The 24,683-nt window shown below is 40.8% G+C and overlaps 1 protein-coding gene across 1 annotated transcript in view; it reads left to right on the forward strand.

The window, feature by feature from the left end:
- Positions 1 to 241: 241 nt before the first annotated feature.
- Positions 242 to 24,683, forward strand: part of LOC126457280 (mucin-17-like) — an 89,338-nt gene continuing 64,896 nt past the window's right edge. Inside the window, exons 1-4 of the mRNA XM_050093446.1 lie at positions 242 to 314; positions 2,359 to 2,622; positions 4,124 to 4,374; positions 22,223 to 22,378. Of these exons, the coding sequence (XP_049949403.1) occupies positions 300 to 314; positions 2,359 to 2,622; positions 4,124 to 4,374; positions 22,223 to 22,378 (686 nt within the window). The 5' untranslated portion in view covers positions 242 to 299. The remainder of the gene's footprint in view (positions 315 to 2,358; positions 2,623 to 4,123; positions 4,375 to 22,222; positions 22,379 to 24,683) is intronic.

Raw genomic sequence — 24,683 nt, forward strand, 5'->3', positions numbered from 1 at the left:
CTTAAACCGCGGTAGCTGTGACATTGCGGCACCCTAGCGGCGTGGCTGCGCCGTGTCGCAAGGGCGGGGCAGCGTCTTCTGAGAGCTGGCTCGCTTCTGTTGCAGAGCACCGATGAGCGCACGGCCGTGAGCACTTCGCCGCCATGGAGGCCCAAGACGAGCTCAGCTGCTCGAGCGGCGGCAGCAGCAACAGCACCAGCACTGCCTCTCTGCCGCGCCACCACGACCCGCCCCCGCCGCCCCCCAGCACGCCGCCGCCCCCGCCGCCAACGATCGACACCAAGAGGTCCAGCATCGTTATGATGATCAACCAAGTAAGTGCCGTCTGCTCTCCAGCATTGGGGCGAACCGACGAAATTTCGTTTAGGCACATTTCCTGAGTATTTTGGTATGAGGTGCGTACTGTCTCCAGTGGCTCATTGCAGATTTAACTGCATTGATTTCTTACCACCCCTCCCTCCCCCTCCACCCCCCCCCCCCTTCCCGCCATTACAGTGTATCGCGGATGATCCTGTTGTATGCAGAGAAGCAGCGACCTTAGAAAATATCTGCAAAATGCAGGAAAACCTGCATAGGATCTGCTCTTCATTCGAGCATTGGTAGTTCATCCTAAATATAAACAAATGTAATGTTCTTCGCATAAATAGATAGAAGGATCCGTTATTGTATGACTACATGATTGCAGAACAACCACTGGAAGCAGTCACATCCTTTAAATATCTGGAAATGGGGATTATATAAAGTGCATCAACCACATAACACTAATTGCCGGGAGGGAAGGTGTTAGAATGAGACTCATTGAAAGAATCCTAATGAAGTCCACATGTTATAGTAACCACAATCCTTAACATGCAATAGCAAGGTGAATGTCTTTCTGGAGGGAGTGGTTCAAAACCTGATGATGGAACATTCTTTGATGAAATTCAGCCAGTAAGAGGAGACGATCTGGTAGCTTACCGTTGCTCATCAGCAGACCTTTTGCTCTCCCATATATCCCATGGAGTGTGGGGACAGGCGGCACAGTGCTTCTTGAGAGAAATGGGCTGTGTATCATTACATAAATTGTGTTATGTTAACCCAGTCCGATACTAATCTCATACAGTTCAGTGTGATGGGTTTCTCACACATTATTTGTTAATTGCACTGCGTTTTGGTACTAATGCTAGACTGAAATTCATTGGAGGAATCCTCAGGAAGTGTAGTTCATCAACGAAAGAGATAGCCTAGAAAAACTTCGTGTGACAGAATAGCTTGCCAGTAAATATTGCTTCCTCCTACATATATCTTGAGAAAAATTGTCAGTAAATATTGCTTCCTCCTACATATATCTTGAGAAATGAGACTGGACTTAAAATTGGAGAGATTCAGGCTCACTTGTGAGCTTACCAACAGTTGTCCTTCTCGTGTACCATTTTCAATTGGCACAGGAAAAGGGGGAGGGGGGAGTGTGCGCTACACAAAGTACCCTCCAACTACACCATAATATGACTTGTGGAGTTTAGATATAGGTTGCACTCAAAATATCTCCAAAAGAGTGTAAATGTCGATGGCATGTGCTATCTGTTTTGTCTGGTTGCAAACTTCTTCCATTCACTCACACTTTTGCTAACAGAATGTTTGTACTGTACAGCTGCAACCACTCACAGTTTGATTTTGTATACCTTACTGAAAAATTGCAGTTTTTGGTTTTGAATTTTACTGTCATCACCAGACGTGCTTTCATACTTGTATCAAAATACGTGGGTATGAGTTTACATGTGAGCTGCCCTAGGATAAGCAAAAATTCACAGTTTGAAATGTTTGACAGTGATGGTTGTGTCACATACTCAACTTACGTGGAATGATTGGCTTTCTTTTCGAACAGCTGATACTTACGTTGTTCTTCATGTTTTCACTTACATTCACACTGTTACATATGTACATAAGTGCCTGTGAGAAGCCAGCTCTATTCTGGTGATTGTGTTTTACAGTCTTTTTAACATTTGTGAAGATGTTTTTACAGAAACAAAGATCATTGGGGTAACAAACAAAATAAATCATAATTATGTAAACATGCTAATGGATACCATGGTTCCCTTATAACAAAATACAGTAATGTACCTGCAATACCAGATATTTACTGTGAGCTATCATGTCATCAAAATTGCAGATGTAATCCATTCACCTCCTAAATTCACTATGAATAGACTACGTGGCAAAACCAGAATTACATTATTTTTATGATATCGTGTACTGCATCCACACTGATCTATAGTTATAAACATTTGGTAACAATATTGCATAGTTGAAAAAAGCCATACAATGACTCGATAGGACGGGCATAGACTTTTCTCGCTATTGGTTATCAATATGTCTCAGGACGAGGTGGACACCAAGGGCTCAGGTGGCGTCTCCAACCCGGGCTTCGTGGATGATGATGGCAGTGCCAGCGGCCGCGCCACAACGCCGACTTCAACATCTGGTGCAGAACCACACCGACCTGCTCCACCACCACCTCAACCACAGCTGCAGCAGCTGACCAACGGTGGCTTCAATGAGCACCACCTCAATGGCGTAAATGGCGGGCCATTCCTCAACACCACTGTGCAGCAGCCACCAGGAGTCGTTGGTACTCTTACTGAGGTAAGGGCACACATCTCATTTCTTGGCACAGATTATGAGGTTGACATTCAAGGGAAAGGGCCAGCATCACACATTTTCATAGTTGTCTTCTGTGATTTTTGCGCATGGGCTTTTCTTTCCAGTCTTCTGACTCATTTGATATGGCCTGTACAACACCCCTAAAGTGTGCCCTGACACTTCCCTGCTCACTTTTAAATCTTTTGAAGCACTGAATAAATTATATTAGTAGACTAAACACAGTCAATGGAGAATCAAAATTACCTTAAGCAATTTGAATTTTATGTATGACTACTTATATCTTTCTTTTAATACATACTCATCTGATTATTACTTTTATATGCTGAGATAAGTATTACATATTTGGCTTACTTACAAAAGAGTTACTTATTTACCACTCTATTATTCCTCTTTTGTTAAATTTTCGTTCAGTTTTAACAGGTCAATGTTATACAACTTTCCTGTAATACATCTTATCTTAGTCAAAATTGTAGCAACAAATCCAGAGATACACTAATTCTCTACCCAAAGATCACATTCCTGTGGGTTCTTATACTTGGTGTTTCTAAATGTATTAAGGAAATAAAGTTAGATAAAAGTAGCTAAAGTGGAAGAGTTGGGTTAACTGTTGTACTGTGGTCCAGAATTTATTTTGAGGGAGGTAGTTACCATCATCACTTTTGCGCTTAAATTAATGCATTTCCAAATGAAGCCCAATCATTTCAGACATTGTCCTCTCACTACATTACTTTTCCCATATACAGGAAACTATCAATTGTTGTTGTTGTTGTTGTGGTCTTCAGTCCTGAGACTGGTTTGATGCAGCTCTCCGTGCTACTCTGTCCTGTGCAAGCTTCTTCAACTCCCAGTACTTACTGCAACCTACATCCTTCTTAATCTGCTTAGTGTATTCATCTCTTGGTCTCCCTCTACGATTTTTACCCTCCACGCTGCCCTCCAATGCTAAATTTGTGATCCCTTGATGCTTCAAAACATGTCCTACCAACCGGTCCCTTCTTCTTGTCAAGTTGTGCCACAAACTCCTCTTCTCCCCAATTCTATTGAATACCTCCTCATTAGTTCTGTGATCTACTCATCTAATCTTGAGCATTCTTCTGTAGCACCACATTTCAAAAGCTTCTATTCTCTTCTTGTCCAAACTATTTATCATCCATGTTTCACTTCCATACAAATATTTTCATAAATGGCTTCCTGACACTTAAATCTATACTCAATGTTAACAAATTTCTCTTCTTCAGAAATGCTTTCCTTGCCATTGCCAGTCTACATTTTATATCCTCTCTACTTCAACCATCATTAGTTATTTTGCTCCCCAAATAGCAAAACTACTTTAAGTGTCTCATTTCCTAATCTAATTCCACAGCATCACCTGACTTAATTCGACTACATTCCATTATCCTTGTTTTGCTTTTGTTGATGTTCATCTTATCATCCATCTTATATCCTCCTTATTATTATTATTATTATTTACTTTTTTTTTTAGGTGCAGCTGAACAGCATGGAACGCAGGAAAAGTGCGAAAGACAAAGAGGTGGCTGCTGAAGCTGTGAATCTAGAGCTTGTGAATATGAACCCATTTACTGGCAATGGAGATGCTGATACTACAACAGCTGGTAGCCTTCCTATCAAGAAAGAAGGAGGAGATGACCTGCCAGACATAGCAGCAGAGTCCTATGCAAACGATCCATATGATGAGTACTTTGTACCTGTCAATGAGCATCGAAAGTACATGAGGTAAGCTTTCAGCTGGTTTCTGCAGTTTAAGATAAAAGAAATTTTATAATGGTAAGTTGCAGTATTGACTTCAATCCTACTATTTCACAAGCAACAGAAATGTGTAGATTGCTTGATTTAGAGGCAAAGCTTCTTCTTCTTCTTCTTCTTCACAAAAAGTAGCATACTCATGGTCTTCTTCTGACAGCCCTTCTATTCGCATGCAATAATTATTTCATTCTCTGTTGTGTGCCATGGAGCTTAAGTAAGAAATTTTTAGTATTATTGTGATCCCCATTAGTGTATTAGTACAAATTTGTTCTCCTTGGGCATTCAAGATATGTAAAAAGTCAGGATTAAAAATATAAAATGAAATATTTAAATGATTTTAGACATGAGCTTTCATATATGTATAATTGGTAATCAACGTGCTATATTGATTTCTGTAATTCAAAGAAAAATTGCAAAATTCACTGAAGCACCAAAGAAACTGGCATAGGTATGCATATTAAAATAAAGAGATGTGTAAACAAGCAGAATATGGTGCTGCAGTCAGCAATGCCTATATAAGACAACACGTATCTGGCGCAGTTGTTAGATTGGTTACTGCTGCTACAACGATAGGTTATCAAGATTTAAGTGAGTTTGAACGTGATGTTATAATCGGCCCACGAGCGATGGGACACAGCATCTCCATGATAGCGATGAAGTGAGGATTCTCCTGTATGAACATTTCATGAGTGTAGCGTGAATATCAGGAATCTCGTAAAACATCAAGTCTCTGACATCGCTGGGGCCGGAAAAAGATCCTGCAAGAACAGGACCAACGATGACTGAAGAGAATCGTTCAACGTGACAGAAGTGCAACCCTTCTGCAAATTGCTACAGGTTTCAATGCTGGGCCCATCAGTAAGTGTCAGCGTGAGTACCATTCAACCAAACATCATCGATATTGGCTTTTGGAGCTGAAGACCCACTTGCGTACCCTTGATGACTGCACAACACGAAGCAAAGGCCTCGCCTGGGCCCGTCAACACTAACACTGGACTGTTGATGACTGGAAACATGTTGCCTGGTCAGACAAGCCTTGTTTCAAATTTTATTGAGCGGATGGACATGTATGGGTATAGAGACAACTTCATGAATCTATGGACCTTGCATGTCAACAGGGGACTGTTCAAGCAGATGGATGCTCTTTAATGATGTGGGGTGTGTGCAATTGGAATGACATGGGACCCCTGATACGTCTAGATATGACTCTTGACAGGTGACACGTACATAAGTATCCTGTCTGATCATCTACATCCATTCATGTCCATTGTGCATTCTGACGGGCTTAGGTAATTGCAGCAGGATAATATGACGCCCCACACATCCAGAATTGCTACAGAGTGGCTCCAGGAACACTCTTGTGAGTTTAAACGCTTCCACTGTCCACCAAACTCCCCAGACATGAACATTATTGAGCATATCTGGGATGCTTGCAACATGCTGTTCAGAAGAGATCTCCACCCCCTCGTGGTCTTACAGATTTATGGACAGCCCTGCAGGATTCATGGTGTCAGTTCGCTCCAGCAATACTTCAGACATTAGTTGAGTCCATGCCACGTCATGTTGCAGCACTTCTGCATGCTTGTGGGGGCCCTACATGACATTAGGCAGGCATACCTGTTTCTTTGGCTCTTCAGTGTAACAATAATTAAAACAGTTATGTACCAAAGTTGATGAAATCTGCCATATTGTGCATCACAACACATCCAGAAATTGTTAAGAAAAGAGGAAAAACTCTGAATCATAAAATCCTGAAGTGTCACATTCTAGAATTAAAATCACATTGAAAACAGCCATGTTATTCATATGGAATAGTTTATAAAGAACCACAGAAAACTCAAATCGGGATTTAGGGACAAGCCAAAGTGACACAAAAAGTTTTTTCTCCCTTTTTAAGCCATTCTGTTGAGCTACAACCACCATAACCTAATCAAGTGGACATGACATACCAATATACAAACAGTATTGTCCACTACTCCATTCAGTTCAGTGAATTCCATTCCCATTATTCAAGTAAGAGGATCTAAAATACCTCTGCAAATAACAGCAATAGTGCACCAGCAGGAAAGCCTTCAACTTGGATATGAAAATTGTCAGTTTGTGACTAAAAGCATTCAGCTGTTGCAAAAGTCTGTTTAAAATGTAATATGCAGAGCTTTACTGGGGTTTTGATCAGATCTAAGGTTACATATACAATATAAAGATTGTTACTCAGCCTTATGTTCGTTGGATAGACACTGCTACTCCTCTCTACATAGTTCATTCTGTTAACCAAAAATTTTAAAAGATGTACAGCAATATCAGTTTAAGAAGCCCTAGTTCATTAAATAGACCTCTGTGAATTATTTCCACACATGATGGGTGGAAGGCACACCTTCGGGCTAAAAGTATAAACATGAAAACATGGTGCCAAATGAAAATTCTGTAGGTTTTGTGTCAACTCCAAGATTATTATTTATCCACTACCATGAGAAACTGTGATTGATTTCTATTATGAGCAGTAACACAATAAGTGCATTTCATATGCTGATGATGGTGTGGTTACCAACATGTATATTGTACAAATGGAAAGACTGTGATTGACTCAGAAGCTATAACATTTTAGTTTAGAATACCAGTAGCAGTATTCACAACACAACCCATAACAGACAGAATAGATACCAACACAGTTACATAAAAAGGATGTATTTCAGAATGAATTTTCATTATGCAGCAGAATATGCACTGATTTGAAACTTCTTGGCAGATTTAAACCTTGTGCTGGACTGGGACACAAAGCTGGCAGTTGTGCCTTTCATGGGCACACAGGCTCACCATTTACTCTGTAGGAAGTTTCAAAGAATCTATTTGTTCTCAAACAAAATACCTATTTATATAGACATTGTGTAAAATAGGCCCTCTAACAAACTTTTATTTGAATACTACAATCAGGTTGGAATAACACAAGCTTTGTTAGTATTGAATGTGGATATTCTGAGCAGGAATACATCATTCACAGTGACGTGTAAGGCTGTTAATGTGTTGTGTCTCTATGAAGTGAGTGCCATTCTGTCTTCAGAGCTTTCTTCTAAGGATAGGGAAGGCCTAAAAGGAATACTACAGACAGTAGAATCTTTCCTGGAAGCAGCCCATATTTGCTTTATGAGATCTAAGCAGACCACATACAAACACTCTCTTATATTAAGGGATTCCTTTTATGGATGTTTGATGGATAGCAACAGATTCCAGCTTCTTATGCACTCCAGATATTTTGCTGACACTGCGGTAGCTAAACTGGGACTTACATGTAAAGACAGTGGTCCATCCTTTATTCACGACTTAGTGACGAAATACTGACTGCAGGCACTCTCCCCTGCATCTAGTGGTGATTGGTGCACATAATCAGTACCTATAGATAGTTGCCTTCATGAAGCCTCCTGTGCTCCTCCAGTGATTGTATTTTTTCAAGTGCATAACAGAAAATGTCACAGGTAACCAGGTGTCATATCCACTAATTGAGTCTTTTAGCTGCTAAACGTCTTGTCAGAAATTCTTGCCACATTGTTCGAATGACAACAGGAGAAACATTTTACATCAAAATAAATTCACTGACTGCAAATATCTTGGCATCTATAGATATAGTACCTATTAGTCACATATGAAAATTTTTGCCAGACTGGACTTGAATCTGGATTTCCCACTTATTGCCTACCTCAACCACTTTGGCTATCTGTGCCTACCTCCAAGACTGACCCAAATTTCCATATGTCATACTGTGTATGTACCTATACCGTAGTACTAAACCAAGGTGTAGAAACTTTGTACTTGATATATGCATTTCAAGTTGGCAGTATAACAGTTTAACAAGCGAAGAACAGGAAGCCCGAGGTGCCAGATATGGGACATGAACCCATCCCAGTGCAATAAAATTGCTTTAGGTTGTGATGTCAAAACTCAATTGTTGCTGGATTTGTTTTGTGTGTACGTAAACAGTGTGCATTGTGTTTCATTTCTACTGTGTGCTTGTGTTAAATTCTGCTTTAGAAAATTCTGATACATGAAAATCCCACAGAATAGAGTTTGTTCTTCTAGTGATAATCCTTTGTGTCCAGGTGTGCCACTAAACTGCCAGGCACTGGAGTTACTATGGAGAACTCGTGAGTTTTACAAACAGGAGAAAGAATATGGACAGCTGTCAGTTCTTGCTGATAAAGTAGTGGAACACATCTCAATAACTCTTCGAATTAATGCAAGAATGGTAGTAAATAAGGGGATGTTCGTGCAAAAGTTGAGAGATGTAGATATGAGCTTAACGATACCGAGATGACTGGATCAGATAATGTATTTTTAGCAACTCCTGGAAAGAAGAAAAAGCAGCTTTATCCTGTCACCAACTTAGCTTCTTTCCAGACTGATGCAGTTCACAGGCATACTTATGCTTGCAAAAGCAGGAAAGAGTATTATAACATTGCAAAGTTGATAGTGTCATTAAAAGAATGTGAAATTTCCAGGGGTGGGAAAACATCACTAAAAATTGTACTGAAAAGTATCAGTTTCCATTACAAATACTAGGGACCCAAAATCCTGTTGAAAATGTGCATTCAGGGGTGGGAAAACATCACTAAATATTTTGCTGAAAAGTATGGGTTTCCTTTACAAAGTGCTAGATGGACCCAAAATCCTGTTAGAAAAGGAGCATATTGTGACAGCAAATTCTTATTCTTGAGGAAAAAAAAATCTTCTTTCACAAAGTGCCTAGCACCTGGCACATGTTGGTCTATCAATTATTCTGATGATTTTGAAAGGCATCCCTGTTGGCTTTTGAACACATTATAAGTTGATTTCTGAAGGAATCATAAATTGATATTTGAATGCGTGCATAGTATATGTAATGCCTCTGCCAGCGGAACCCATCTAGAAATAAACTTTCCTGCAGACAAAAGGGGATGGGGCTATACGAGCTGAGTGGAATAAAGCCGAATGGGTGAATAACAACTGCTGTCTGTTTATGTGATTGATTGGGTATGTGAATGACCAGAAATGTTATAATTACTTGCAAAGTCCATAGATTCAGACTACCAGAGTGGAAATAAAGAACTAGCAGGAATAACAGGTAAGAAAGATTAAGTATTATCTTCTCAGTGTATCCAAGAAATTGAAATTTTGACAGAAAATTTTTGGGCAGATCGCTACACTAGAAAGGGCAAGTTGTACAGTCCCCAGCTAGCAGCCACTTAAGTTTTCTTCTGGGAGTAGCATGGAAGATGCATTGTACGAACATGTAATAGTGCGTAAGTGGAGAGTAATCGCTGGATAACTAAATCGATGATTCTGACAGGTTGGTAGGAGTTAACCAGAGAATGAGTTTTGTCAGTGGTAGGAATAGTTACAGAATTAGTGATGAGAAGATTGTTAGAATGAGGAAGGAGAAGAAATGGGACAACACACAAATTGTGGAAGAATATAATGATTCCAAATGTATACAAAAATTTCGTACTACTACTTTTCGATCACATGCTTGAGAAACTGTAGCACATGAATGAAATGTGAAACTATTTCCTAACATCAAGCTTTTTGCTTTTAGTAGGCCAAATAGGCATTTCATATTGGTATTTCATGAATTGCATTCGGCCCTATTATAAAAATGACCATTATTACCAAAACAGTCTCACATATTTGGCGTGTGTTACAATCGATGCAGTATTAGAAAGGCCTATTTTCTTTTACCTAGTAGACAGTGACAAAATAGACGAAATCAGATGGAGAAAACACACCAGTCTTGGGTACTATTTGTATTAACAGCTTTTTCTGTATTAGACAACGACATTTCAATTTTTCATGTAGCAAAACGTTTGACAAATTTTGAAGAGGTAATAGATTCTTTCACAAGAGAGGAAAGCACACCATATAAAGCTATAGCAAGATTAGACAGAAACAAAATGCTAGGAGCCAAGGACTGAATAAATGTCACCACAGGACATTTTAATTTCCACTATCCTGAATATAGTTTGATGGCATTCATTACAAAATATACACATTTGAGTTCCACAGTGCAAAATACAGTGACACGCGCTAGAAGAATGCTGTGTGAAAACGCATGGCACTGCACTTTAGCACACTTAAGACCAAATAACACGTCTTCCATTTTCTTGAAGTTATATGTTTTATGTATCAGACTCTTCAGAAAGATGTGTGCTACAAAATGAACATTATATATATGTATATATATATATATATATATATATATATATATATATATATATATATATATATATATATATATACATATATATATATAAAGACAAAGACTTTGGGCAAACTCTTTGTCTTTAAATATGTCTGCTTGTGTCTGTATATGTGTGGATGGATATGTGTGTGTGCGAGTGTATACCCGTCCTTTTTTCCCCCTAAGGTAAGTCTTTCCGCTCCCGGGATTGGAATGACCCCTTACCCTCTCCCTTAAAACCCCCTTCCTTTCGTCTTTCCCGCTCCTTCCCTCTTTCCTGATGAGGCAACAGTTTGTTGCGAAAGCTTGAATTTTGTGTGTATGTATGTGTCTGTTTGTGCTTCTATCGACCTGCCAGCGCTTTCGTATGGTAAGTCACATCATCTTTGTTTTTAAATATATTTTTCCCGCGTGGAATGTTTCCCTCTATTATATATATATATATATATATATATGGGAAAAATATCTAAAAACAAAGATGATGTGACTTACCAAATGAAAGTGCTGACAGGTCAATAGACACACAAACATACACACAAAATTCAAGCTTTCGCAACCAACGGTTGCTTCATCAGGAAAGAGGGAAGGAGAGGGAAAGACGAAAGGATGTGGGTTTTAAGGGAGAGGGTAAGGAGTCATTCCAATCCCGGGAGCGGAAAGACTTACCTTAGGGGGAAAAAAGGACAGGTATACACTCGCACACACACATATCCATCCACACATACACAGTCACAAGCAGACATTTGTAAAGGCAAAGAGTTTTGGCAGAGATGTCAGTCGAGGCAGAAGTACAGAGGCAAAGATGTTGTTGAAAGACAGGTGAGGTATGAGCGGCGGCAACTTGAAATTAGCGGAGGTTGAGGCCTGGCGGATAACGAGAAGAGAGGATATGCTCAAGGGCAAGTTCCCATCTCCGGAGTTCTGACAGGTTGGTGTTAGTGGGAAGTATCCAGATAACCCGGATGGTGTAACACTGTGCCGTGAACGGCCAGCACATCTTGGCTTCAGTTTGGAACTGGTGTAGGGACTGATGGAAAGACGGGTTGCAGCCAGAGATGGGAACTTTAAGTGTGAGGCCTTTGGGGGTAATGCCAAATGTCAGACAAGCCTGAGAAAATAAAATATGGGAGTGAGGGCGAAGGCATGTTTGCGGAGGGAATGTAAATAAAACTTAATGGGGTCGTTGTGGGGGTGTTGTGAGGGTGACATGGTATTAGAAGGTGGAAAGAGGGTGAAGGCATGTTTGCGGAGGGAATGTAAATAAAACTTAATGGGGTCTTTGTGGGGGTGTTGTGAGGGTGACATGGTATTAGAAGGTGGAAAGAGGCTTGTCTGACATTTGGCATTACCCCCAAAGGCCTCACACTTAAAGTTCCCATCTCTGGCTGCAACCCTTCTTTCCATCAGTCCCTATACCAGTTCCAAACTGAACAATCCATTGCCCTCACCCACCTAATCCTTCACCTACACATCAACTCAGCCAATGAACGCACCCGTCAACTCCTATCCTTAATAAAAGTCCTCAATCTTTCCTCTCCCACATCCACACCGGCTGTTCAGAGCATCCTCCTACAGGCCAACCGCAAATTAGAACAGCATGCCACCCTCCACCTTAAAAAACTATCCAATCTCCTGGTTTCCCACCTCCGGAAAGGCAACTCACTCACCCTTCACAACCTTTCCAGCAAACCTCTACCTCCTCTCATTGTACACAGACCCAGTCTCTCCCATCTACTCAATCTCCCACTTCCAGCTCCACTCCCTCCAAAACCTCAAAATTCCAATCAACACAATCTGGAACCACAACACCCTAATTCAGTAGTTTACCTTTCCTCCAAACCTCTCTCCCAATCCGAAATCTCTGTCCTATCCAAAGGCCTCACCTTCAGCCCCACTCCCAGATTCAACCAAACAGCTCTTGTCAAAGATTTACTGTCCTACACCCGTACTCTCTGCTGGAAATATCACTTTGCCACGAAGAAAAATGATCCTAATCCTACTCCTAATGATCCAACTTCCCAAGACACTATCCAAATTGAACCCTGCCTGGAACAGTTCCGTCCTCCGTCACAGCGGGACCCACCTCCTCTTCCTCAAAATCACCCTCACCAAACTTTCCAGGAATTTCTGACTTCCAGCCTTGCCTCTCAGTCCTTCTTAAAAAACCTTAAGCCTACTCCCAACATCACCACTGCTGAAGCCCAGGCTATCCGTGATCTGAAGGCTGACCGATCCATCGTCATTCTTCCGGCGGACAAGGGTTCCACGACCGTGGTACTTGATCGTCGGGAGTATGTGGCTGAGGGACTGCATCAGCTTTCAGACAACACCACATACAAAGTTTGCCAAGGTAATCCCATTTCTGATGTCCAGGCGGAGCTTCAAGGAATCCTCAGAACCTTGGGCCCCCTACAAAACCTTTCACCTGACTCCATCAACCTCCTGACCCCACTGACACCCCGCACCCCTACCTTCTACCTTCTTCCTAAAATTCACAAACCCAATCATCCATGCCGTCCCATTGTAGCTGGTTACCAAGCCCCCACAGAACGTATTTCTGCCTACGTAGATCAACACCTTCAACCGTTGCATGCAGTCTCCCATCCTTCATCAAAGACAACAACCACTTCCTCGAATGCCTGGAATCCTTACCCAGTCTGTTACCCCCGGAAACCATCCTTGTAACCATTGATGCCACTTCTTTATACATAAATATTCCGCACATCCAGGGCCTCGCTGCGATGGAGCACTTCCTTTCACGCCAATCACCTGCCACCCTACATAAAACCTCTTTCCTCATTACCTTAGCCAGCTTCATCCTGACCCACAACTTCTTCACTTTTGAAGGCTGGACATACCAACAATTAAAGGGAACAGCCATGAGTACCAGGATGGCCCCCTCGTACGCCAACCTATTCATGGGTCGCTTAGAGGAAGCCTTCTTGGTTACCCAGGCCTGCCAACCCAGAGTTTGGTACAGATTTATTGATGACAGCTTCATGATCTGGACTCACAGTGAAGAACAAATCCAGAATTTCCTCTCCAACCTCAACTCCTTTGGTTCCATCAGATTCACCTGGTCCTACTCCAAATCCCATGCCACTTTCCTTGACGATGACCTCCATCTGTCCAATGGCCAGCTTCACACGTCCGTCCACATCAAACCCACCAACAAGCAACAGTACCTCCATTATGACAGCTGCCACCCATTCCACATCAAACGGTCCCTTCCCTACAGCCTAGGTCTTCGTGGCAAACGAATCTGCTCCAGTCCGGAATCCCTGAACCATTACACCAACAACCTGAAAACAGCTTTCGCATCCCGCAACTACCCTCCCGACCTGGTACAGAAGCAAATAACCAGAGCCACTTCCTCATCCCCTCAAACCCAGAACCTCCCACAGAAGAACCACAAAAGTGCCCCACTTGTGACAGGATACTTTCCGGGACTGGATCAGACTCTGAATGTGGCTCTCCAGCAGGGATACGACTTCCTCAAATCCTGCCCTGAAATGAGATCCATCCTTCATGAAATCCTCCCCACTCCACCAAGAGTGTCTTTCCGCCGTCCACCTAACCTTTGTAACCTCTTAGTTCATTCCTATGAAATCCCCAAACCACCTTCCCTACCCTCTGGCTCCTACCCTTGTAACCGCCCCCGGAGTAAAACCTGTCCCATGCACCCTCCCACCACCAGCTACTACAGTCCTGTAACCTGGAAGGTGTACACGATCAAAGGCAGAGCCACGTGTGAAAGCACCCACGTGATTTACCAACTAACCTGCCTACACTGTGAAGCTTTCTATGTGGGAATGACCAGCAACAAACTGTCCATTCACATGAATAGACACAGGCAGACAGTGTTTGTTGGTAATGAGGATCACCCTGTGGCTAAACATGCCTTGGTGCACGGCCAGCACATCTTGGCACAGTGTTACACCGTCCGGGTTATCTGGATACTTCCCACTAACACCAACCTGTCAGAACTCCGGAGATGGGAACTTGCCCTTCAGTATATCCTCCCTTCTCGTTATCTGCCAGGTCTCAACCTCCGCTAATTTCAAGTAGCCGCCGCTCATACCTCACCTGTCTTTCAACAACATCTTTGCCTCTTTACTTCCGCCTCGACTGACATCTCTGCCCAAACTCTTTGCCTTTACAAATGTCTGCTTGTGTCTGTGTATGTGCTGATGGATATGTGTGTGTGTGCAAGTGTATACCCGTCCTTTTTTCCCCCTAAGGTAAGTCTTTCCACTCCCGGGATTGGGATGACTCCTTACCCTCCCCCTTAAAACCCACATCCTTTCGTCTTTCCCTCTCCTTCCCTCTTTCCCTCTCCTTCCCTCTTTCCTGATGAAGCAACCGTTGGTTGCGAAAGCTAGAATCTTGTGTGTATGTTTGTGTGTTTATCGACCTGCCAGCACTTTTGTTTATATATATATATATATATATATATATATATATATATATATATATATATATATATATATATATATATATTTTTTTTTTTTCCCCCTGTCCTGTCTCAAACGCTCTAGGGAGGCAGGCAGAGGGTGGGACACAACCATCTAGTATTGCCCCGGTTAGAAATATTGTATATTCGGGGCTGCTGCACAGAGCAGTCTGACTTGTAGTGGTGGGGGGGGATAGGTGTGCCTCCACATGATCCGTGTTTACATTTAGTGATTTTGCTGTTTCCTCTTCATTTACTGCTCTCACGTCAAATGAAAAAACAGTGATTTCTGTGGCTGGGAGTTATCAAGTGAATTAAAATACATTCACATAATTGTGGAAGGCTAAAATATGTTATTAGTTTCAGATTTTATTTTTTTCCGCCGTTCTGACAGTCAGGCATTAATTGCCTTGCAGAACAATGAAGTTATTTTTGCCACTTTGTTAAAGAAATTTGCCTTTTATTTATCTTTTCCGCTGAGGCAGCCAATTTATTAGAGACAAAGCGTTTAATTCCACACTATTGGCTTGTTTCAACTGTTCACTGCATTTCAAGTGCACGTTTTCATCTTCTAGCACATATGGCATTATGCCATAACAAAGAACCAAACATAAGAAAAAACAGTACTGGTACTCCCAAAAACCACACTGAAAAGCTTAATATCAGGTCAAGGCCTACTTCGTTGAGAATCTGGATATACGAATGAGCACTTTAAGGCGAATTATTCATTTCAGTATGATTCACGAAATTTCAATGCTCTTGGAGTATCCTCTGATGTCTTGTTTCTTTGATGACATAATTTAAGATCTTTTAATGTCTTACACATATGAACATATGGGCTTCCTACGTCATCGTAGCTGTGCAAGCATGGTGATGTCTCTTATCTGACACACTGGCAACTGCTGGAACAAATCTATTTATTGCAAATTGTGGTTTGAAAAATACTGTTTCGAAGTAAATTTCCTATTACCCAAGATGAACTATGTGCGAGAATGTATTTCTTAAATCACAGAGCATTTGACTCTCATTTAAAAATCAAATCTTTGACGACAAGCCATTCAGAAGAATTTTGAGCTCACAAGATCAGAGATTTATGTCGGTGTTAAACATTTTATGGGCACATTTGTGTGATGTATCTTAAAGTGTAAAACACATAAAAAAATCAACATCATATGTGAAAGCTTAGCTTCCCTTGTAGCTTATTAATCTTAGAGACAAATATTATATATGAAAGCTTTTCTTTTCTTGTAACAACACTGTTGTTGTGGTCTTCAGCCCAGAGACTGGTTTGATGCAGCCCTCCATGCTGCTCTATCCTGTGCAAGCTTCTTCATCTCCCAGTACCTACAGCAACCTACATCCTTCTGAATCTGCTTAGTGTATTCATCTCTTGGTCTCCCTCTATGATTTTTACCCTCCACACTTCCCTCCAATACTAAATTGGTGATCCCTTGATGCCTCAGAACATGTCCTACCAACCGATCCCTTCTCCTAGTCAAGTTGTGCCACAAATTTCTCTTCTCCCCAATCCTATTCAATACCTCCTCATTAGTTATGTGATCTACCCATCTATTCTTCTGCATTCTTCTGTAGCACCACATTTCAAAAGCTTCTATTCTCTTCTTGTCCAAACTATTTATCGTCCATGTTTCACTTCCGTACATGGCTACACTCCATACAAATACTTTCAGAAACAACTTCCTGACACTTAAATCTATACTCGATGTTAACAAATTTCTCTTCTTCAGAAACGCTTTACTTGCCATTGCCAGTCTACATTTTATATCCTCTCTACTTCAACCATCATCAGTTATTTTGCTCCCCAAATAGCAAAACTCCTTTACTACTTTAAGTGTCTCATTTCCTAATCTAATTCCCTCAGCATCACCCGACTTAATTCGACTACATTCCATTATCCTCGTTTTGCTTTTGTTGATGTTCATCTTATATCCTCCTTTCAAGACACTATCCATTCCGTTCAACTGCTCTTCCAAGTCCTTTGCTGTCTCTGACAGAATTACAATGTCATCAGCAAACCTCAAAGTTATTATTTCTTCTCCATGGATTTTAATACCTACTCCAAATTTTTCTTTTGTTTCCTTCACTGCTTGCTCAATATACAGATTGAATAACATCGGGGAGAGGCTACAACCCTGTCTCACTCTCTTCCCAACTACTGCTTCCCTTTCGTGTCCCTCAACTCTTATAACTGCCATCTGGTTTCTGTACAAATTGTAAACAGCCATTCGCTACCTGTATTTTGCCCCTGCCACCTTCAGAATTCGAAAGAGAGTATTCCAGTCAACATTGTCAAAAGCTTTCTCTAAGTCTACAAATGCTAGAAACATAGGTTTGCCTTTGCTTAATCAAGCTTCTAAGATAAGTCGTAGGGTCAGTATTGCCTCACGTGTTCCGATATTTCTATGGAAACTAAACTGATCTTCCCCGAGGTTGACTTCTACTAGTTTTTCCATTCGTCTGTAAAGAATTCGTTTTAGTATTTTGCAGCCGTGACTTATTAAACTGATAGTTCGGTAATTTTCATATCTGTCAACACCTGCTTTCTTTGGGATTGGAATTATTATATTCTTCTTGAAGTCTGAGGGTATTTCGCCAGTCTCATATATCTTGCTCACCAGATGGTAGAGTTTTGTCAGGACTGGCTCTTCCAGGGCTGTCAGTAGTTCTAATGGAATGTTGTCTACTCCTGGGGCCTTGTTTCGACTCAGGTCTTTCAGTGTTCTGTCAAACTCTTCATGCAGTATCATATCTCCAATTTCATCTTCATCTACATCCTCTTCCATTTCCATAATATTGTCCTCAAGTACATCACCCTTGTATAGACCATCTATATAGTCCTTCCACCTTTCTGCTTTCCCTTCTTTGCTTGGAACTGGGTTTCCATCTGAGCTCTTGATATTCATACTAGTGGTTCTCTTTTCTCCAAAGGTCTCTTTAATTTTCCTGTCGGCAGTATCTATCTTACCCCTGGTGAGACAAACCTCTACATCCTTACATTTATCTTCTAGCCATCCCTGCTTAGCCATTTTGAATTTTTTTTATATTTTCTCCTTTCATGAATTATGTTCAATATTTCTTCTGTTACCCAAGGATTTCTAGCAGCCTTCGTCTTTTTACCTACTTGATCCTCTGCTGTCTTCACTACTTCATCCCTCAAAGCTACCCATTCTTCTTGTACTGTATTTCTTTCCCCCATTCCTGTCAATTGTTCCCTTATGGTCACCTTGAAACTCTGTACAACCTCTGCTTCTTTCAGTTTATCCAGGTCCCATCTCCTTAAATTCCCACCATTTTGCAGTTTCTTCAGTTTTAATCTACAGTTCATAACCAATAGATTGTGGTCAGAGTCCTCATCTGTCCCTGGAAATGTCTTACAATTTAAAACCTGGTTCCTAAATCTCTGTCTTACCATTATATAATCTATCTGAAACCTGTCAGTATCTCCAGGCTTTTTCCATGTATACAACCTTCTTTTATGCTTCTTGAACCAAGTGTTAGCTATGATTAAGTTGTGCTCTGTGCAAAATTCTACCAGGCGGCTTCCTCTTTCATTTCTTCCCCCCAATCCATATTCACCTACTACGTTTCCTTCTCTCCCTTTTCCTACTACCGAATTCCAGTCACCCATGACTATTAAATTTTCGTCTCCCTTCACTATCTGAATAATTTCTTTTATTTCATCATACATTTCTTCAATTTCTTCATCATCTGCAGAGCTAGTTGGCATATAAACTTGTACTACTGTGGTAGGCGTGGGCTTCGTGTCTATCCCTATAGTATTATGTGGTTGAATCAAACAATGGAAAATCCAAGATAAGGGTAGTTGCTAGTCATCATATAGCAGAGATGATGAGTCACAGATAGGTACAACAAAAAGATGTTTGGAAGTGAGCTTTCAGCCAAACTAGGCCTACAACAGCAATAGACAAAACACACACACACACACACACACACACATGTAGACACAAATTACACACACACACACACACAACCATGGTCTCTGACTGCTGAGGCCAGACTGCGAGCAGCACTGCATGATGGGAGAGGCAACCGGATGGTGGAGTAAGGAGGAGGCTGGGGTGGGGAGGGAGAAGGATAGCAGAGTAGGGATGGGGTATGATAAAGTGTTGCTTGTGGAAGCATACAGGGAAGAAGTGGAGAAAGGATAGGGCAGCTAGGTGCAGTCTGGAGGTTAAACAGAGAATGGGGGTGGGGGCAGGATAGTAGCAGAAAAGGAGAGAAGTGAAAAGAATGTGGGTGCATTGGTGGAATGAGGGCTCTTTAATGCTGGAATGGGAACAGGGAAAGGGCTAGATGGGTAAGGGCAGTGACTAATGAAGGTTGAGGCCAGGAGTGTTACGGAAACATAGGATATATTGCAGCGTGATTTCCTGCGCATTTCAGAAAAGCTGGTGTTGCTGGGAAGGATCCAGATGGCACAGGCTGTGAAGCAGTCATTGAAATGAAGAATGTCATGTTGGGTAATGTGCTCAGCAACAGAGTGGTCCAGCCATTTCTTGGTCACAGTTTGTCTATGGCCATTCATGTGGACAGACAGCTTGTTGTTTGTCAGGCCACATAGAATGCAGCACAGTGGTTCAGCTTACTTGTAGATCACATGACTGGTTTCTTAGGTAGCCCTGCCTTTGATGGGAGAGGTTATGCTTGTGACTGGACTGGAGTAGATGGTGATGGGTTGATGTATGAGACAGGTCTTTCATCTAGGTCTATTACAAGGATATGAGCCATGAGGCAAGGGATTGGGAACAGAGGCTGTGTAGGAATGGACAAGGATATTGTGTAGGTTCGTTGGGTGGCAGAATACCACAGTGGGAGGAGTGGGAAGGGAAGTAGGTAGGACATTCCTTATTTCAGGGCACAATGAGACATAGTCAAAACCCTGGGAGAGAATGTGATTCAGTTGCTCCAGTCCTGGGTGGTACTGAGTCACTAGGGGAATGCTCCTGTGTGGCTGAATGGTGGGACTGTGGGAGGTGGTGGGCGACCTGAGAGTTGGCCATGAGAGATCTGTTTTTGTGCAAAGTTGGGAGGGTAATTATGGTCTGTGAAGGCCTCCATGAGACCCTCAGTATACTTCAAGGGACGATTCATCACTGGAGATGCGATGGCCACGGGTGGCTGGGCTTTATGGAAGGGACTTCTTGGTGGGGAATAGGTGGCAGCTGTCGAAGTGGAGGTATTGCTGGTGGTTGGTAGGTTTGATACAGATGGAGGTACTGATGTATGCACCTTTGAGGTGGATATCAACATTGAGGAAAGTGGTTTGTTGCATTTAGTAGCACAAGGTGAACGGAGTGGGGGAGAAGGTGTTGATGTGTGTGTCCTCACCCTCAATTCAGATTACAAAGATGGCATCAGTGAACCTGAACCAGGTGAGGGTTTTGGGATTCTGGGGATTTATGAAAGCTTCCTCTAGATGGCCCATGAATAGGTTGGCATAGGATGGTGCCATTCACGTGTTCATAGCTGTACCTTGGATTGGTTTGTAGGTAATGTGGGACAGGGATGCAGGGAGTGGTAGGAATGAGGAGAGAGATGGACTCTGGGGAGAGGTTGTGGGATGGGCCGAAGGATTTGCACAGAGACTGTAGATCCTACTGGATTTCTGGAATGGGGTCAATGTGGCAGGGTTTGTAGGTAGATGAATTTGACAGCTAGCGTATTACTTGCGGTTCAAAACAATAGTGGTGGAGCCTTTGTCAGCAGGTAGGATTATAAGGTCAGAAGCAGTTTCTAGATAGTGGATTGTGGTTCTTTCTGTGGAGGTAAGGTTAGTTTGCATGTTGAAGGAGAGTTCAGTATTGATCTTAGGTTGAGTCTGATTGGTAAGATTGGTGGCGAAAAGTGTTTCCACTGTAGGGTCTGCAGGAAGGTTGTTTATTTGCTGTCATTGTGGTAGCAACTCAAAAATGAATTCTTATGTACACTGTCATTATTCAGTAGCTTACATTTACTAGATGGAAAGGAAATCCATATTGTCTGCTGTGTGTGTGTGTGTATATGTGTGTGTGTGTGTGTGTGTGTGTGTGTGTAGAGTCAGCTCTTGCAGTATCGCTATTGCACTATAGCCAACCTAACTTAACATAACATGAACTGTCAAGTGCAATATTTCACTGACATAGATATAATAGGTTTCTATATCTGTACCTAACACAGCTGATGTCGAGACACTCTCAGACAGTGTATTTATTTTGAATTCGTTTTGGATAGCTATCAGTCATCATTAATGTCTGTTAAATGTGACAATCAAGTAAACATTTTACTATTTGACTACTTTTGAGTTCAAAATCGTTCCAATTTACCAGTGGTTTTTCATCTCAGTTCATCTGGTAAACAATGCTTCTGTTTTTAACCAGACTACTGGACAGAAGTGACAAGTGAATTGCAGGGCAACTAGTTAGTGTATGGTGGTGTTCACCTGTATTATTGCTGTTTTTAAGAGTTTTCAATTGTTTGTAGAAATAGGTTTTTGTTAAAAATAAGGAAAGTGCCAATAACAACAGTGATGCCAGAATCTTTTCACCACCTTCATGTACTGAAATCTGGAATGCTATTCTAATTTTATAATGGGACTTGCATGAATTGAAACACTTATACATGCATCATTTTTGCTATGAAAGTTGTAATCTTAAAACTGTTAACATGTACATATTAAGCACAGTTAACTGTAGACATTTTGGAAAGAAGGAGTAAAAAGAAATGGTGTATTAATGTAATGAGTGTGTATCACTTCACTCATACTGATTTCTGCTGAATACTTTAACTGCATGTAATAGACTTTATTTGTATAGCTTTTCTCTGACGATACACAGTTTTGCACTTCATCAAATTATATCGTCAATAATTTGAAAAAATGTAATTTTTGAATGGTTCTAGTACACTGTGTTCTGTAATCAATGTAAGTACTATACTTTATTCTTCTAGTTTCCTGTAACTCTAATACTGTCATAGCAAATCTTGATTGCAGAGTAATAAAAGTGATTTTATAAAAAAAAGGTCTGTAAATACATGCTAAATGTAGAAGGCACTTAACACATGCATGGTACATCTGGAAACCCTTTACCTTTCCTGCACTGTCTGTTGTGTTTAGTCAGTTGCACGCAATACTTTCTTCACAGTGCAAGGACTCCCGAAGACCCACCTCGGTCGCGAATTACCTTCCTGCTCCCCAAGCCGGAGGTGCCCGGTTCCGGGGTGGATCGATCGGGCCTGTCTGTTAGCCCGCCTGTGGAAGGGGTCATCAACTATCGTGAATGGATGCAAATGTCTGAGAGGTCAGAGATTCTGACAGAGTGGATAAGCAAAGAGTCTCTGCTTTTAATTTAAATTTCTGGGTAGAGGGAATAAACTGCTGAGTGCACGCTGCCTGTATATGGTTGGGTGCAGTTTGGTTGACCTCTTTCACTTATTATCCTTTCCCTAGTCCTTGCAGTGTCCTCAAACTGACCATTAATGTTGTGCTTCATGTGTTAATGTTTGTGTATTGCTGTCAGCTGTGTAAAATATTTTGCTTTCACTTATAAGTAGAGTGCATAATGAACTAAAAAAAACAAAATAGTTTACATTTTTATTTAACTGGAAACATAGGAAACATAAACAAATACAGACTGCATAGACTCTGTTGTAGTACAACAACATGTATTTTATTGAACAGAATCACAAAGTAATTAAACTGCTGTGTATCGTTCCCAGCAAAGATAACTGTTTACATTTATAACTTGCTTTCAATGTCATCTGAAAAACATTGTGTGTGCAAATCTACTCAATTATTATTTTGTACATTTCTTACATAAAACACTTTACTGCATTATGAATAACAGTACAATATCTGGATACCTGTGCTATTTATTAACTGCATGGGAATAATCAAGAAATTTCCACTATTAGTAGTACTGTACTTCCTGAAGAATGCACACTCTTATCCTCAAAACTTGTAAAATATACTGAATATTGTCACTCCAAGAGTTTTTTTAAATATGTTCTCATTGTCCTTGCAGTCTAAAATGAGATGAGGCACGGGCATATTTTCATTCTCAAGCATAATCATTAGGGATGCATTTGTTGTAAATGCTTTGTATTTCAAATGTAAGTAATATAGTCTAATTCACAGACACAGACAATTAATGGATGAATGCATGTTGCAAAGTTCAATGTTTGAAGGTTCTTTTTTATTTTATTTCTTTTTTATGGCACCTTCATTGTGTATACTTTATTTTCTTGTCTCAACTACCATTCAGAAATAATATTTTCTTCATGGTTTTCACATTTTGTGTGTGCATGTCTCTTCATTCATGATCCAGAATTCATTTTCGTGTTCTTTTACATCTTTTCCTGTATTGTTTTGACTTGAAGAATGTATAAGGGGCAGTCAGATGAGACCAAGACACATGGGAAAAAAGTAAGTAAACTGTTTATTATTTCAAAAGTGATTGTCATAACTGTTCATACACTTATTCCATTGTGAGACAAGATGGTCAATGCCATTATGGAAAAATGTTTGCGATTGCCAACAGAACTGTGATTGTGTCCATGTGTGAACCTTTTCATCCAAAGCAAATCAACGGCCACAATTTCTTTCTTGAGGGCTCCAGAAATAAGGAAATTGCATGGGGCAAGACAGGGTCTGTATGGAGAATGTATAAGGTCACTGCAGCAAAATTTCTGCAGTGTACTCAAAGCAGTGCCATTCTGTTGCAGGATAATGCTCACAAACATGTTGCCAAGATTATTTCAAATACACTGTAGAAGTTTCACTGGGAAGCCCTTACACATCCTCCATACAGTCCCAATATCTCCCCAAGTGAGATCCATTTTTTTGAAGCCCTGAAGAAAGACATTCATGACCTTCAATTTGCTTTGGATGAAGAAGTGCATACCTGGGTTCCATAGGCAGCTGCAAACATTCTTCCATGAAGGCTTTGACCATATTTTCTCACAGTGGGATAGCTGTATTAACATCTATGGCAATTAATTTCAAAATACTAAACAATTTACTCGCTTTTTTCACAAGTCATGCTTTCATTTGGCTGCCCTGTAAACCTTTTCTTCCAGAAAGTAAAGAATAATTTTGATTTGTTGTTTATTGTTATTAGTCAAAATACAGTGTGTATTTAGTAAGTACAGTCTTTATTCCCTATCTGTCCAGCAATTTTAATTTTTGATTGTCTTTTTCTAGTTTAACTTTTAATAAAATCTTCTGTTACACTGATCCTCACTAACATGTTTTTCTTCTATTTCTCTCTTCTTACTGGAGATGCTTTCATTTGTGGTTGTGCTACTTTACACTTTATTCTTCATGTGGCGGTGAAAGAAAGTTATCTTATTTTTTGTTGATCAGCTATATAAGCTATTGGTTCTGTAGATGGTTACTGTATTGTCTTCATCTTCAATTCTTAAACAATGCATACTATCATTTTAACATTATTTTACAAGTGAACACTAGTAAAAGTATAGGAGACAAGGAAGATAACAATACCTGGTCTTCAGAATTCTTGCATTATATGAGCGACAGAATTCTTGCATTATATGAGCGAGGCTTTTTTGAATCCAATTTAAAAAAGTAAAGACTATTATTTGTCG

Source organism: Schistocerca serialis, chromosome 2, assembly GCF_023864345.2.
Source record: "Schistocerca serialis cubense isolate TAMUIC-IGC-003099 chromosome 2, iqSchSeri2.2, whole genome shotgun sequence".
NCBI lineage: Eukaryota > Metazoa > Arthropoda > Insecta > Orthoptera > Acrididae > Schistocerca > Schistocerca serialis.